The following is a 16,764-nucleotide window of genomic DNA, read 5'->3' as shown; positions in this document are numbered from 1 at the left end:
GCGGCTTTCACGCGGCTGCCTCTATCTGTCCCAGTGTCCGCTTAGCACCAGGGACGTGAGATTCGTTTGCTCACATACATCCAGGTCAAGCAATTCTATCTCTCATCAACCGAATTATTATTGTTCTATACTCTTCGTATACACTGTTTTACTTAAAATACTTTGTATTCAAGTTTAACAATATTTGCTATGTGTATGTGCATTACTATAATTCTCATGTTGTATTTGAGTCGACTATTATCAAAGCCGGCAATGTGACTTTTGGACAATTATTGGTAAATCAGAAAAACGAATTATTGACTTTGTATTCCATTGGCAGTCACAAAACTCTTCTGAACGACATCTTAGATAAATAACAGGTTAAGTATTAACCTTTATTTAATGCAGGTTTTGAACCGTATTCTTTGAAGGAGACGATTATATTCAAATCAATCTGTATTGACATATCAATAATTTTTTTTTGTCCAAATGCACAGATTGCCACCTTTGATAATAGACGACTCATTTGTTATTTTAGTTGTTCTACACACACTCATCACTTTTAATTATTATTCTCATAATCCTCTCGCAGGTCTGCTGGAAGAGACTTCTTAAAGAAATATGCATAATTTTCCTATTACTCTGTACTACTGTCTTCTTTTTTGTGTGTACATAAATAAAATAAAATAAATAAATTCATTAGAAGTACACTCACCTATCAACGGCAATACATATTAGAACGAAGCTGGACAGGTAAAGTCCAAAGGTTCTCGTGAACATCATGACGCGGCACATCAGGTCTCCTGCGAACCACTGCACCGTTCCGGCCCACGCAATCTCCAGCGGCATCATCAGGAATGTGACCTATAAACAAAAAGCAACGTTTAATTTTTAATGCATAGTTACATTTATTAGGTTTCCGGGTACTGGCTGGGGGGTCATTTTGATTCAGTGTTGACGATACGAAGAGTGGTGGATTTACACTAGAGGCAGTCGGGGTAAGTGCCCAGGGCGGCAAATTTTTTAGGGCGGCAAAATTTAGAAAGTAAAAATTTTTTTTTTAGTCTTTTCAAGATTGCTCAATATATTTGACTAATTCTAATAATTAACAATTTTTGTTTTTAATTGATAATTCAAGTAATTCAATTCATCCATTATTTGTGAATTATAATTTTGGCACTTATGGGAAAAATTAATAATCAAAATGATTTAATCAATTTATTTTCTTGGAGATTTAAAATAATAATCGATTTTTCTATTTTCTGTAAAAAAAAAAGTTAAATTACTTTTTTTTTTAATGTAATGTAATTATGAGTGACGCTTAGTCAAAATTTTTAATTGTTAGAAAAAAAAAACAAAAATTTATTTATGTTTTAGGAATATATTATTATGACATATGATAAAGTTTCCGCAATAAATTAGTGATTTTAATTTCGAAAAATAAAATATATAATATAAACGGTAAGCTTAGGTAAAGCGGCATTAAGTTTAAATCCGGACCTGGATACGACTCTTTCCAACGGTCAAAATGTAAGAGATGGATTACCAAACAACTTAAGGACCAAGCTCTAATAACAAAAGATGCGTAGGAAGGGCCAAGAAAATAAGAGGTTTTTAACAAGGCATGAAGGAGAAAGATGAACAGAAATAACCGTATTTACATATTGTCAGTTACAATCGAAGCAATCGAATTATAAGGATTATTTTTATTTAGAGGAATTTATTAAGTAGAACAAAAGCTGTTATAATAGTACCAAATGGCGCGGTCTTACAGCCTACCACTAAATAGAACAGTAGGTAGCGGCTTGGCTCTGCTCCTGGCATTGCTGAAGTCCATGGGCGACGGTAACCACTTACCATCAGGTGGGCCGTACGCTCGTCTGCCTACAAAGGCAATAAAAAAAAAAAGAGCAGCGAATAGTAATTAAGTGGGAAAATATAGTAAGGCTACTACTACTACTAAATTTCGCTTAGAATCGTATTTCTTTGTTTTCTGATACAGAGGGTAGAGCATGTTCTTATTTGAGAAATAACACGAATGCGCATCTCTCTCGGGGTCACGACATGTCAAGTACTTTTAATTAAGACAATGGCTGACGCTTCGTCAATTAATATACTATAATCATGTGAGGTTTGTATGGTGTTGTGGGTTTATTATACATTCTCCTCAGGAAACCTCATCAGAGTGGTCAATAAAACACTAAGTAAGTATAAAGTATAAATTATATGTTTATTCGCGCAGCGACCGCGGTGGATCGCTGCACTTTAACCACTGACTGTATGCACAATAACTGCATGGTAAGCGAAGCGGGGCGGGGTATCATTCCCCTACAATCACTTTGAAAAATTTCCACGTGTTCCGGTCGAATTTTGAGAAATCCAGAATTTACTAAAACGCCCTTTTACTTTATAACCTTCGACGTACCTACTAAAACAAACTTTAAATTTACAACAATTAATTTTGTTTTTGATAGTTTAATATAAATTCAAGATAAATATTGTGTTTGTCTGCGGCTGTTTGGGGCTTTTAAAAACAAATCCGGCGATAAGATAACACCGGTTCACTGTGCGGAACGCTAACCTAGATTCAGGGAGGTTTAATTAAAATGATTTATTTAAAACCAAACATTAATCTGTACAAGGGTGAGATGATTAGCGTTTAGTATGTGTTTTGGTGTTGTAATCACGGGTAGCTCATTGCTCTCCTTAGAATGAAAATGATTTTATGAAGTCGCCGCATATTTCAGACGCCATTTAAAAACCATGTATGGCTTAATTGTGTGGTTATGGTTTTCATTCTGACCCACTTTCAAGGTCTCAGATATGAGATAGCGTTGTTTCGATACTACAGCAAGTTCGTTGCCCAGTAATTATGAGTACTACGTATGTCTTTCGCTCAAGGGATTGCAAGGGACAAACGTCGATAACCAACTATGTGGTATTGGCCTATAAGGGAACCATCCTATTTCCTGTAGGTGTTCTAAAAGGCAACTAAGGGATTTTAACGGAGAATTTTCAACGTTTCCTAAGTATTTGTACTAGCGTACTAAGATGGTGTAACGAAATTTACCTGTAGTATTACGGATTGACTGTCGGCGGATTGCCCGCCGACAGTCTTATAACTTGGACAATAACTTGGACAAAGTGATTGTGACGGGCAAAGTAGAAGGAAAGAGACCCCGCGGTCGATTACCTAGCCGTTGGTGTGATCAAGTAACCGCTCTAACTGGGTTGCCAGTCGCAACCGCCATTCGAGCAGCTGAGGACCGGACGAGATGGAAACAGCTCACGAGACAGGCAACGGTCGAGTTTCAGGGACACGACCTTCAGCAATGAAGAAAGCGACGAAGAAGAAGAAGAACTACGGATTGTCAACCCGAATGGATAGGTACCACGATTCAGCAAATTTCTATCGCTAAGCATTCATACGTTTCAGTTCGAAGGGTGGGACAGATACAATATAATTAAGACTCCGACCTCATGTCTCAAGGTGATTGGCGGCATTCACTTTGCGGTGTCTATGGACATCAACACCAGCTAAGCTGGGAGTGAGCTCATTCGCCCATTTAGACATGAGCATAAGAAGTTAGGCAATCATTCAGTGCAGTTTTAACAATACGATAGTTATGTTCAATCTGTATTATTATCAGCTTATATGTCTCCTGATTCCTTAAAATTTTTGGTGAACAGGAAAGTATATCCTAACCTAAAACGAATGAACAAAAACGATAAAATCTGGCTGGTTTTTGTCGAGGGTCAAATGGCCTTCGGCTGTTTAACAAAATTTCCTATTTGAACCCAAAAATGATTGACGTAAGCCACTCAAGCAAAAACTGGCTGAAGAAAACGAAATGGAATTTTCGCTAAATCGAGTAGAAAATCTAACCAGAAGATAGTCAGTGCTGATAAACGTTTCTTGACACACTTCTAGTGATCAGAACCGTAATGTCGAAAGTGTCACTTAGTGGCAAGCAAAACCCAGCCTTCCCTTTTGCAAATGGAATAAGAAGAGCCATTCTTATGACTGTGATGACTAGATTTAGGTACATTTAGATGCACTCGTACCTTTGTGGTATCAAACGGATTAAAACCACTCCTTGATTCGAGTTCGCTGAGTTTCTCCTAAAATTTAAAAACGAAAACCTACAGTGAGGTTCCGAAAGTCATCATTAAAAATCCTGTAAAAATCATAATTCCATGTTTTTTTGTCATTGCTGAATAAGTTCTACGAGGTCCCTATCCCCTACGTCTACCTTACCGACATTAAGTCGAAATATCAATTGAATTTCATTTGTGAAATCAGGAACAAACAGGGTGGTGATAGTTGCCCATATGGACTTACAATTGACCCTACCATCGGTAAATTCTAGTTGTTGATCACAGTAAGCTGATATATTGCTCTGAGATCGCTGCTGTCTTTTCTTCGACAAATCAGTCACCTTTTGCAATACCAAATGGAATAAGTACGTGGTACTATTCTAGACTGACCACACAGAGACACTAGAGTTTACCACTTAGTAAATGGACATGTACTTATTTCAAGACCAGACTAAGACTTTAATAGACCCGATCCTGTAGACCGAATGGTAAACCGTCGACGTCGCCCAAAGCACGTCATCACGGATCCTCCAGATCCATTAACGGTGCTTTTAGGCACTACAAGGACCGGTCACCGTCCTCGTCGAACCCGTCGCTTGCGACGAAGGGCTCGACGAGCGAATTAACCCACAGACACAGCCCACTGAGTTTCTCGCCGGATCTTCTCAGTAGGTCGCGTTTCCAACCCGGTGGTAGATTCTGCGAAGCACTGCTCTTGCTAGGGTCAGTGTTAGCAATTCTCCAGTTTGAGCCCCGTGAGCTCACCTACACAAGCTAGGGTAAGCTGAAATAGCCTCTCAAGGCTATCAGCATAGGTAGGATAAAAAAAAAACTTTAATAGTAAAGAATTAAAACCTTACCATGAGGTCAGCGACAGCCAAATGCATCAGCAATATGTCCAATCTGCTGGCGCGTTTCGCTCGTCTTCTCCGGACCAGTTGATAAAGAACCGTGAAGTTGCCTGTCGCTGATATCACCATCAGCACACTGTATACCGTCATGGAGACCATGTGGCTATAGTTGAAGCGCATCTCCAGCGGGAGTTCATCGTAAGTGTTGTTCACGTGTAGCAGATGCGACCAGTTCTTCTGGGAGGCCCCGCCCGGGCCGGACACTTTCTCGTCTATATCCATGCCGGTTCAATTACTCGTTCTGCCTTGGTCAAGGATTGTGTTGATTTTGTTAAACGTTATCATTGTTGATTTTTTTATGAGGTTCTGTAACAAAATGGACAGTAGTTGGTTAGTAAAAGAATACTGTATTATAGTTAAGATGTCTCGGTTTTCATGTCCTACCTATTCTAGTTACCCGAAGGGTCATATTAGACTCACCGAACGAGTAGGTGAGCTCACGGGGATATAACCTAACCTAGCCTAACACTAGCCCTAGCAAGAGCAGTGCTTCGCAGAATCTACCACCGGATCGGAAGCGCGACCCACTGAGAAGATCCAGCGAGAAACTCAGTGGGCTGTATCTATTGATTAGTTTACTCGCCGAACCCTTCATCGCAAGCAACGGGTTCGACGAGAACAGTGGATGTCTCAGAGTGATTGCTTAACGCTATCGATACTATAATGTGAAGATGGCTGTATAACAGTCGCCTTTGCTCTTCAAACAAGGACAGACATCCGACTTTAAGTGAACCAGTTAAAATATATGTTCAATTTTGCAAATTAAATCTGTTCAGGCAATTAAGTGCCGGTTCTTAATACAGAATATTGATACGGATTATGATAATTTTGATGAAGTTATATTGATAAGACGGGACTTTATCAACACACGGTTTTATTCCACATACGAAGTCGAAGTCGTCGTGGCCTAAGGGATAAGACGTCCGGTGCATTCGTGTTGAGCGATGCACCGGTGTTCGAATCTCAGGCGGGTACCAATTTTTCTAATGAAATATGTACTCAACAAATGTTCACGAATGATTTCCACGGTGAAGGAATAACATCGTGTAATAAAAATCAAAACCCGCAAAAATTATAATTTACGTAATTACTGGTGGTAGGACCTCTTGTGAGTCCGCGCGGGTGGGTAACCACCACCTTGCCTATTTCTGCCGTGAAGCAGTAATGAGTTTCGGTTTGAAGGGTGGGGCAGCCGTTGTAACTTACTTGAGACCTTAGAACTTATATCTCAAGGTGGGTGGCGCATTTACGTTGTGGATGTCTATGGGCTCCAGTAACCACTTAACACCAGGTGGGCTGTGAGCTCGTCCACCTATCTAAGCAATAAAAAAATAATAAAAAAAACAAACGAAAGCTAGTCATCATTTGATGAAAACTATTAACTTTTTTTACGAATACGTTTAAAAAAATACGCTTATAATCTTATTTACGCCCAAAAGCATTCAAACCATAGTTTTTGGCGACGAAATCGATATTTATCTATCCATAGCTATTTTATTTACTCATCCAATTCGGTAAGCAAACATTTGTCGAAAGAAATTTTGTGTTAAATTGTGAGTATAAAATGTAAGGTGTTCCCTAAATGAATTTAAATGAATTTAATGAAAATATAAATATATTAGTAACTAGCTGACCCGGCAGACTTCGTAGTGCCTCAACCGATAAATAAAATACCTAAACTTTTGTATAAAATAAACTTAAAACAAACAAAAGGAATCTGTCCGACGGGGGAAGACATCAAAGGAAAAACAAAATTGTTATTTTTTTTTAATTCCGAGCATTTTCATATTTATTTGCCTTTTAAACCTTCTTTGGACTTCCACAAATAATTCAAGACCAAAATTAGCCAAAGCGAGACTAACGAACAGCAATTCATTCTTATATATATATACCTAGTCAGGTCATACATTCTGTCACATGTTTAATCTAAATTAATTGAAACAAGTTTATTCATTATGTAACCATTCATATACCAAAATTAACTTAACAAAACATAGATTCTTATGACACTAAAGTTTATTCAAAATAACCTCCGTGATTTTGAATACAGGCCTTCAATCTGCGCGGCCAGTCGTCTATCGCAGCACGAACGAGGTCCATGCCAATATCGGCGGCTGCCTTAATCAAGGATGTCTTGAGTGACTCCAAATTGGGTTGAGGCTTTGAGCACGCCTTTCCCTCCAAGTGTTGCCATATCTTGTAATCTAACGGATTCAAATCTGGACTGGTGGAGGGCCAGTTTTCGTGCCGGATGAAGTCAATTTCACGCGCCGCCAGCCAGTCTTGTGTGCTCTTCGCTCTATGAACTGGCGCCGAATCTTGTTGGAATACCCAGTGCCTGTTATTGAACATGGTATGAGAAACAGGTTCCACAAGGTTCGTCAGGACTGTATTTTGATACACAACTGCATTCGTTTTTACACCTTTCTCACAAAAATGTACCTCTGTTAAGCCCCAATAAGAAACTCCCAACCATACCATAAGCGAGGATGGAAAATGACCTCGTTGGACACGCGGAATACGGTTGCTCGCTTCTTCACTACTGTGTGCGTACACCTTATCATTTTGTTTGTTGTAGCCCTCTTCTATGGTCAAAATTTTTTCATCCGAAAAAAGAATTTCCCGATATTTTTTTCCTGCGTACCGCTTCAACAAAGCGCGGCATCTCTTCAGTCTCAGGTCCATTAGACGAGCATTCAAACGATGACCTGTTTTTCTGCGATATGCCCGAAGCCCTAAGTCTTCATTTAACACCCTTTTCACCGTGGTTCTGCTTAACCCCATCTGAATGGCCAACAGTTTCTGCTTACGTTTGGGATTTCTTTGAATTCGCGCCTTCATAGCTTTTATCACTGCTGGAGTCCTAACAGACCGAGGGCGACCACTTCTTGACCTGTCATCTACACTAGAGTCTTCATTGTATCGTTTGATGGTACGATAAACGAATCTTTTGGTTATATTCAAATTTTTCAGTATGTTAAAAATTTGAATTGGCGCGTAACCGCAACGATGCAACGCAATAACTGCAAAACGGTCTTCTTTTAGCGTCCACTCCATATTTAAAAATGAGTAAAATTCTAAAAGTATACATTTTTATTTTCATGAACAATTCGAAATTCGAATTCAATAAACATTTTTGTGGCCAGCATTCTAAAAGAAAAGTTTTTACTGTGTGACAATACTTATGACCTGACTAGTTATATATATATAGATAGATAGATAGATTATTATTTTATCGATCTAGTTTTTAGGATGGCATTTTGAGATTGTACGTATTTTCAGCTTAATTGAACATAACTAATAAGTACAGCTTGTTTCAATAAATGTCATGTGAATTCGAGTCACTTCAAAGTATGAAATGTAATTAATTTTACGTCAGATGTAATTGGAGAATTCTTGTTGAATGTCAAAATACGAACTCCACCGGCGCCGGTTGCGAAATGTATCAGAATCCTAATAAGAAACGGCGAGACAAATCAGTTGGCTTGCAATATATTCTTATAATATTCTACTAAATTTATGTACATACGTATATGATACCAATTGGCTGTGTGGTGCAGCATCAGCCCATTTTTATTTTATTGCCCTTGTAGGCAGACAGGCATACGGCCCACCTGATGGTGAGTGCTTACCGTCGCTCATGGACTTCAGCAATACCAGAGGCAGAGCCAAGCCGCTGCCTACCTACCTACCAGCTGCCTTTCCCGAGGGTTTCGTAAAGGTGAGTAATAGAGTATTTTGCCAGCGTACTGCAATCGCCAACTGCCATTTAGTGATGGCATTGTAAGCCCGCATGGGCAGAGACCATCATCCTGCCTATTACTGCTGTTAATAGCCAACTGTGCGTTCAATTTTGAAAGTTGGGACAGGTGCTATTCAACATTCCGCGTACTGTCCCGCTTTTGCGGAGCAAGCTTTTGCGGAGGCTGGTTCGGGCCCAGCGGGGTACCCCGGAACACTAGCGGCATCGCCCGGGTGGCCTGGTAAGGCCGGTGTACCGCGGAGACCGGCGTCGTTGGTCGTCGTCTATTGCCTCGACGACCCGTCGGTCGGGCGTCCTCGGGGTGGCGCCGTGTGTCTTGTTGTAGGGTTGACCGTGGGAACCCCCCTACTCTGACCGGGTTCTGACCCCGGACGGAGATCGGACGTCGCGTCGGGAGTAAGTGTGCAGGGTAGTCGCTTAGTGCGGTGGGGCCCTAAAATTCCTTGGGCCCGCGGTCTGCTCCCAACACCTTACAGATCGTCAAGTCCCACATACCCCGCGCGCTGCCTAGGCGCGGGGACCTCGTAGGAGGTTCGGACACCGGCACGAAAAAAAAAAGGTGCTATTCTTACTTTGAATTCTTATCTCAAAGTTAATGGCGGCAACCACATTGTGAGGTCTATGACTTGAATTGACGACTTTGGACTGGCTGGAATGAAAGGTCATTCACCATCTAAGTAGTGAAACATCTTTAAAGAATAATCATGTGATAAAGCGAATTGGTGGTAGGGCTTGTCATGGGCCTAGAAGGGTGGACACCAACCATTCAAATCAAATCAAATCAAAAAAGTTTTATTCAACATAAATGAAAGTACATACTTGTTGAACGTCAAAAGAATTACCGCCAATTCACAAGAATTAGCCTCCGTCCTGAGAAGAATTGGCAAGAAACTCAGCGGGCATGTTTAAATATTAGATTTTTATTTTTATTTTAAATATTTTTTTTTTTAAATATTCATATTACAATAAGTAATTATAACATAACAATTTTACAATATTGAAATTCCCGGAGCTAGCAACTCATTCCCACTTTGTGCAATCTTCTAGATAATCATTGACTTTATAGTAAGCTTTATTGCACAGATGTTCTTTAATAGTTTTCTTAAACCTATGTATATGTAGGTTCTGAACATCTTGTGGGATTTTGTTGTACAGGCGCACAGACAAACACCCGAATGAATTTCGTATCTTATGTAACCTACTCATCGGCACAACAAGCTTGTGTTTGTTCCTAGTATTTCTATTATGTATGTCCGACATCTTAGGAAACTCCTCAATATGTTTACGAACATACATCAAATTTTCAAAGATGTACTGGGATGGCATAGTGAGAACTTTAATTTCTTTAAATTTTTCCCTCAGGGATTCCCTTGAGTGCATGTTATAAATAGCACGTATAGCTCTTTTCTGCAGAATAAATATCATTTCTACATCGGCCGCATTGCCCCATAGCAAAATGCCATAGGACATGACACTGTGGAAGTAACTAAAGTAAACTAAACGAGCCGTGTCCGCATTTGTTAACATTCTAATTTTTTTTACTGCGTATGCTGCAGAGCTAAGCTTACTCGCCAATTTATGAATATGAGGTCCCCACTGCAGTTTGGAGTCCACTGTTATACCAAGAAATACGGTTGACTCAACAAGCTCCAATGATTCCTCAGAAACAATTACATTACTATCTACTTGTCTCACATTTAAAGATGATTTAATACATTTTAAAGTAAATTTAATACATTTCGTTTTCTTACTATTCAATAATAGGTTATTGATACGGAACCAATGAACCACACACGAAATCGCATTATTCACTTCGTCATAGACTTGTAATTGTCGTTTAATTTTAAATAATAAAGATGTATCATCTGCGAATAATACGACCTCATGTCGGGACTTAATAAAACTAGGCAAATCGTTTATATATATTAGAAATAAAAAAGGACCCAAAATGGAACCCTGAGGTACACCCATTTTCAACGTGGTGCCTGAAGATCTATTTCCTTTCACATCTACTGTTTGTATCCTTCCTGATAAATAGGAAGTAATAAGTTCCAATGCACCATCCCTAATACCATAGTGATGTAGTTTCCTCACCAATGTTTCATGTTCAACACAGTCAAATGCTTTGGATAAGTCACAGAAAATTCCAAGACAATCATGCGATTCCTCCCAAGATTGAAATATATTTTTGATTAGATAAGCACCTGCATCAGTTGTAGAGCGACCCCTTGTAAACCCGAATTGTTTATTATGAAGCAGGTTATTTGAATTAAAATGTTCTAAAAGTTGTGTCAAAATAATTTTTTCAAAGATTTTACTCAACGTAGGGAGTACTGAAATAGGTCTATAGTTAGAGGGGTCATCAGTACTACCAGATTTAATTACACTTTAGCAACTATTAATTACAATTTGAAGGGCTATTTGAACATCCGTGATTCGGAGGGTACTCTCTAATGGTACATAGCAGTATAATAATGGTATACTAGAGGTCCCGCAGTAGTCGAAATTCGACTATAATTAATTGGAATTGTAAGTTTGTACACTATTATGATTGTATTTTATACTTCTATAATCACAAATTTCGCCAAGGCTACACTATAAAAAAATATTAATAAAGACAAACAATATTTAATCTATTCTCAATTTGACCACAGACATCAAGAACAAAAGCTTGACAATAAATAGTATGCATGCGTGTGTGCGTTAAATACACGGTATCTAGTGTGTGTAATGTTTTCTTTATTGATTTAATGTATCTTTTATGCATTATCTAAAAAAAATATTAGCATTGTGCACTTCTTCTCTATAATATCTATAAGTGTGGAAAATTTCATACTCCTCCGTCCGCGCAATTTTCGTAAAAAGGGATACAAAGTTTTTGCTTCACGTATTAATATATAGACAACCCATATATATATAGTTATCAATGAAAAGCGTCGATAATAGCTTTTTTTTTCGATAATGAAAATTCATCTTCAACAAATTGCCAAATTAGATTTAACAATGAACAGAATTCATAATTTATGCAGAGTCTCCCCTTCTGAATTCGCCATGAGATCATTAATTTTCAATCTTATTGAAATCAAGTCTCGTCTTAATTTCGTAAGACAAGGCTACTGTGATTATGAGCGAGTTGGCCCCATTACACTGGGGTCTGACAAGGGTATTATTGGATGCTATTATCTAAATTGTGTTTCAGCAAATTGGGTGACCAATTTGGATCTACTATCTTGGAGGAAGCAATGGAAGGGTACATTATAATTGTCGCAGTTAAATTCAAAGTTGTGGCACGTTGAAAAAATGTCACATCGTATGAAATATTAACTTATATTTTCAAGTGGTAGGACGTCTTGTGAGTCCGCATGGGTAGGAAATATCACCCTGCCTATTTTTGTCGTGAAGCAGTAATTCGGACTGAAGGGTGGGGCATCCGTTGTACTGTAAAATTGAGACCTTAGAACGCATTTTATAACGCAAATTATAATTTTGCGGGTTTTTGATTTTTATTACACGATGTTATTCCTTCACCGTGGAAGCCAATCGTGAACATTTGTTGAGTACGTATTTCATTAGAAAAATTGCTACCCGCCTGAGATTCGAGCACCGGTGCATTGCTCAACACGAATAATGCACCGGACGTCTTATCCTTTAGGTCACGACGACTTCAATCTCTCAGGTGGGTGGTGGAATTTATTTTGTAGATGTCTATGGGCTCTGGCAACCACTGAACACCAGGTGGGCCGTGAGCTCGTCAATGAAAATTTACTAAAAAAATGCCTGAGCAAATAGTGAAACGTTTTCTAAAAATCTTAAAAATTGTTAATTTTCATTGCAAAAATATTATTTTATATTACAACTGAAAATTGAGGGTAAGATTTCTTTGTAACGTTAATTAATTTTCAGCCAACACTGAGGCGTAATACCTTTTTTTCTTTTTCTCTCTCCTTCTTTACTATTTTATAATTTAATGCTTCGAATTCTCGATTTTAAATTGCCTAAAATTATAATCTTATACCTTTAAACGAGCAATTCTTGTATATATATAATTGTATCATCTGAATCTCGGAAAAGGCTCCAACGATTTTCATAAAATTTAGTATACAGGGGATTTCGGGGGCGATAAATCGATCTAGCTACGATTTATTTTCAGAAAATGTTGTTTTATTCGTGTTTTCAATAATCGACTCTTCCCGACATCTATTGGCGAATAATAATACTGTTTTTCTTAATTGAGGGCAACTAACCGCAACAAGATGGTGTTATCAAAAAAAAAAAAACGAGCAAAGCTCGGTCATCATCTAGTTGCTATTGATACACGCAAAGTGTAAAGTGACTTCAGTCATTTTCAATCAATGCGCACGTCTACTGGATAATGAAACTCTGTATACATAATAATATATATTATTGAAGACGTCGTGGCCTAAAGGATAAGACGTCCGGTGCATTCGTATCGAGCGATGCACTGGCGTTCGAATCTCGCTGGCGGGTACCAATTTTTCTAATGAAATACGTACTCAACAAATGTTTACGATTGACTTCCATGGTGAAGGAATAACATCGTGCAATAAAAATCAAACCCGCAAAAAATTATAATTTGCGTAATTACTGGTGGTAGGACCTCTTGTGAGTCCGCACGGGTAGGTACCACCGCCCCGCCTATTTCTGCCGTGAAGCAGTAATGCGTTTCGGTTTGAAGGGTGCGGCAGCCGTTGTGACTATACTGAGACCTTAGAACTATATCTCAAGGTGTGTGACGCATTTACGTTGTAGATGTCTATGGGCTCCAGTAACCACTTAACACCAGGTGGGCTGTGAGCTCGTCCACACATCTAAGCAATAAAAAAAAAAGTCGCAGAATGGCCCAATATCTTCATAATTTTTTGATATTTTATTTTATGTTATTTATTGGGTACCAACATGTTATACATCAGCACAGAACATTGCAGGTAACATATACATTTATTTCACACTAAATGCTAACACAATTAAAGGTACCGACTGCATGCATTGGTAAAAACCACGTCATTTCTGATCCTCCCGATTCACTAACGATGCTTTTAGGTACCTCAAGCACCGGTCATTGATCTCGTCGAACCCGTCGCTCGCGACGAAGGCCTCGACGAGTAAATTAACCCTCAGACACAGCCCACTGAGTTTCTTGCCGGATATTCTCAGTGGGTTGCGTTTCCGATCCGGTGGTAGATTCTGCGAAGCGCGGCTCTTGCTAGGATTCGTGTTAGCAACGTCGTCAGGTTTAAGCCCCGCGAGCTCACCTACTAGTTAAGGTTACGCTGAAATAGCCTCTCAAGGCTCAGCTAGGTAGGAAAAAAAAAGCTTTGGCTGCGTTTGCCATGTCCGAATGAGGTATATAAATGTCTTAAGAGTCTTCTTGCCCGAGCGACAATTTCATTTAGGTATCCGTGAATTTCTCAATTCCGCTACGAATTAATAAACAAAATAACGATCTTCGGTTTGTGAAGTATTAGTACTCTATACTTATACTTATACTATATACTACTATACTATATGTCAGGGGAGATACAGATGGAACGTTTTTAAAAAGTGTGACGTCAGCATTGCTGACGTCACGGTTATTGCTTTGTTGACGATGACTCATGTTTGGGCTTCCGAAACAAAACTTCACGAGAACTTTGTAAGCTGCGTATATTGCACGAGAAGCGTAACAACTTTACAGAGAGATCCGTACTGTACTACGGCTCGGACACGAATGAATAAACGCTAGACAGCACGGCCGTATTTATAGGACTTCGTACACGTCAGCGTGTTTACAAGTATTAAACACGTGAGCGTGTTTACAAGATTTTAAAGTATTGAAATTACAATAAAAGGGACTGTTTAACATCAATTTCTTATCACAGAGTAATTAGTTGATGATCAGTAGGTAAATAGTCATATTTGCGCCGACACGGCCATACTGACAGGTGGTGCGTGCTCTGCACCGGCCTCGTTGATTCTCGTAGGTTTTTCTTTGATTCTCATTGACCTGCAGGAATAAAAAGTTTCTCTGAGTAGCGCATCTGTTATACTTGCGTTACTTGTAACTATGTAGGTTTGAGACTTATTAATGCGATTTGATTGTAGGGTTCTCGGAGGGTATCGTAGGGTTCTCGGAGGGTATCGTAGGGTTCTCGGAGGGTATCGTAGGGTTCTCGGAGGGTATCGTAGGGTTCTCGGAGGGTATCGTAGGGTTCTCGGAGGGTATCGTAGGGTTCTCGGAGGGTATAGTAGGGTTCTCGTAGGGTATAGTAGGGTTCTCGTAGAATTCTCGGCGGTTCTCGTAGATTTATTTAAGGTGTTCGGATAAGGATGTTGTGTAGTGTGATGTTGTGGCGTACACTGTGGTACTTATGTAGTGGGCGTACACTGTGGTACTTATGTAGTGGGCGTACACTGTGGTACTTATGTAGTGGGCGTACACTGTGGTACTTATGTAGTGGGCGTACACTGTGGTACTTATGTAGTGGGCGTACACTGTGGTACTTATGTAGTGGGCGTACACTGTGGTACTTTTGCCGAGGCGTACACTGTGGTACTTATGTGGTGGAACTTTAGTAATCAAAAATAAAAACTTATCTTTGAGTGTTGATTTTGTTGCTCGACCATGCTGATTTGTGAAGTAGATGTATAGGCTCATCGGCTGTTGCTGGGGGGTAGTCTTCTTCCGCCGATACGGTTATCTGGTCACCAGGTTGTTGCTGAGCGGAGGCGGCGTGTGATCCCACTTCTGATGTCAGGGGAGATACAGATGGAACGTTTTTAAAAAGTGTGACGTCAGCATTGCTGACGTCACGGTTATTGCTTTGTTGACGATGACTCATGTTTGGGCTTCCGAAACAAAACTTCACGAGAACTTTGTAAGCTGCGTATATTGCACGAGAAGCGTAACAACTTTACAGAGAGATCCGTACTGTACTACGGCTCGGACACGAATGAATAAACGCTAGACAGCACGGCCGTATTTATAGGACTTCGTACACGTCAGCGTGTTTACAAGTATTAAACACGTGAGCGTGTTTACAAGATTTTAAAGTATTGAAATTACAATAAAAGGGACTGTTTAACATCAATTTCTTATCACAGAGTAATTAGTTGATGATCAGTAGGTAAATAGTCATATTTGCGCCGACATATATATATTATATTATAATATTATAAAGAGGAAAGATTTGTTTGTTTGTTTGTTTCGAATAGGCTCCGAAACTACTGGACCGATTTGAAAAATTATTTTTCCATTAGAAGCCGACATTGTCCCTGATGAACATAGGCTACTTTTTTTTTCATTTTTTTAAACTTTTTTTTTTGGTTTCATGTGTGTTTTAATGTTTCCGAAGCGAAGCGAGGGCGAGTCGCTAGTAGTTAATATATCGATCTGTTATTATAAAGTTTTTGAAAACTTACAGAGTCTTCTCTCTGTGAAGTGGGAAGTGGCTAAGGGTCCCGGAACTTTGTTTGCGTTATTGGAAAGGGTCAACAGCTCGAATTCCAGGAAAATCAGAACCCAATACCGTTAAAAGGAATTTTATTTCATTTTAAATTATCAGCCGAGGGGTAACGGGATAAAAAGTGTTTTCGTGTTTTGATTACGATTAATATTCGACGACCCTATAGTTAATCGTAAAAGTTTTTATTGTAATACTTGATTAAATTTGATTTTTAGGAATAATGTCGAGTAACGTCGACGGGCGACAGTAACCACTCACCATCAGATGGGCCGTATTCTCGTCTGCCTACAAAGGCAATAAGAAAAACGTAATTCAATAAGTTCAGGACCAATTGAGACTATTTACTAACGTCGACTTACACGACGACCTGGGCCTCGAATCAATCCGATAACATTTGAAGTTAGCGTCGGAACAGTACTTTGATAAGGCAATGCGTCGTGATAATCGCCTTATCGTTACCACCTACTCCCCGAATCGCAAATCGGAATTTATTCTCGGAAGAAATACGAAATTAGTAATTTACTAATGAATCTTTATGAATTTATCTAAG

The 16,764-nt window shown here is 39.2% G+C and overlaps 1 protein-coding gene across 2 annotated transcripts in view; it reads right to left on the bottom strand.

Moving 5' to 3' along the window:
• The window catches only part of AkhR (Adipokinetic hormone receptor), a 153,444-nt gene that overhangs the window by 23,886 nt on the left and 112,794 nt on the right, over nucleotides 1-16,764 (bottom strand). For both annotated transcript variants that reach the window (XM_089735248.1, XM_028169565.2), the window contains exons 2-3: nucleotides 4,938-5,294; nucleotides 695-843 (exon numbers count right to left, since the gene is read on the bottom strand). In XM_089735248.1, the coding sequence (XP_089591374.1) occupies nucleotides 695-843; nucleotides 4,938-5,210 (422 nt within the window). In that variant the 5' untranslated portion in view covers nucleotides 5,211-5,294. The remainder of the gene's footprint in view (nucleotides 1-694; nucleotides 844-4,937; nucleotides 5,295-16,764) is intronic.

This window comes from Bombyx mandarina, chromosome 19, assembly GCF_030267445.1.
Source record: "Bombyx mandarina strain Sakado chromosome 19, ASM3026744v2".
Taxonomy (NCBI): Eukaryota; Metazoa; Arthropoda; class Insecta; order Lepidoptera; family Bombycidae; genus Bombyx; species Bombyx mandarina.
The sequence above is the reverse complement of the archived record's forward strand: the minus strand, read 5'-3'. Positions and strand labels throughout refer to the sequence as shown.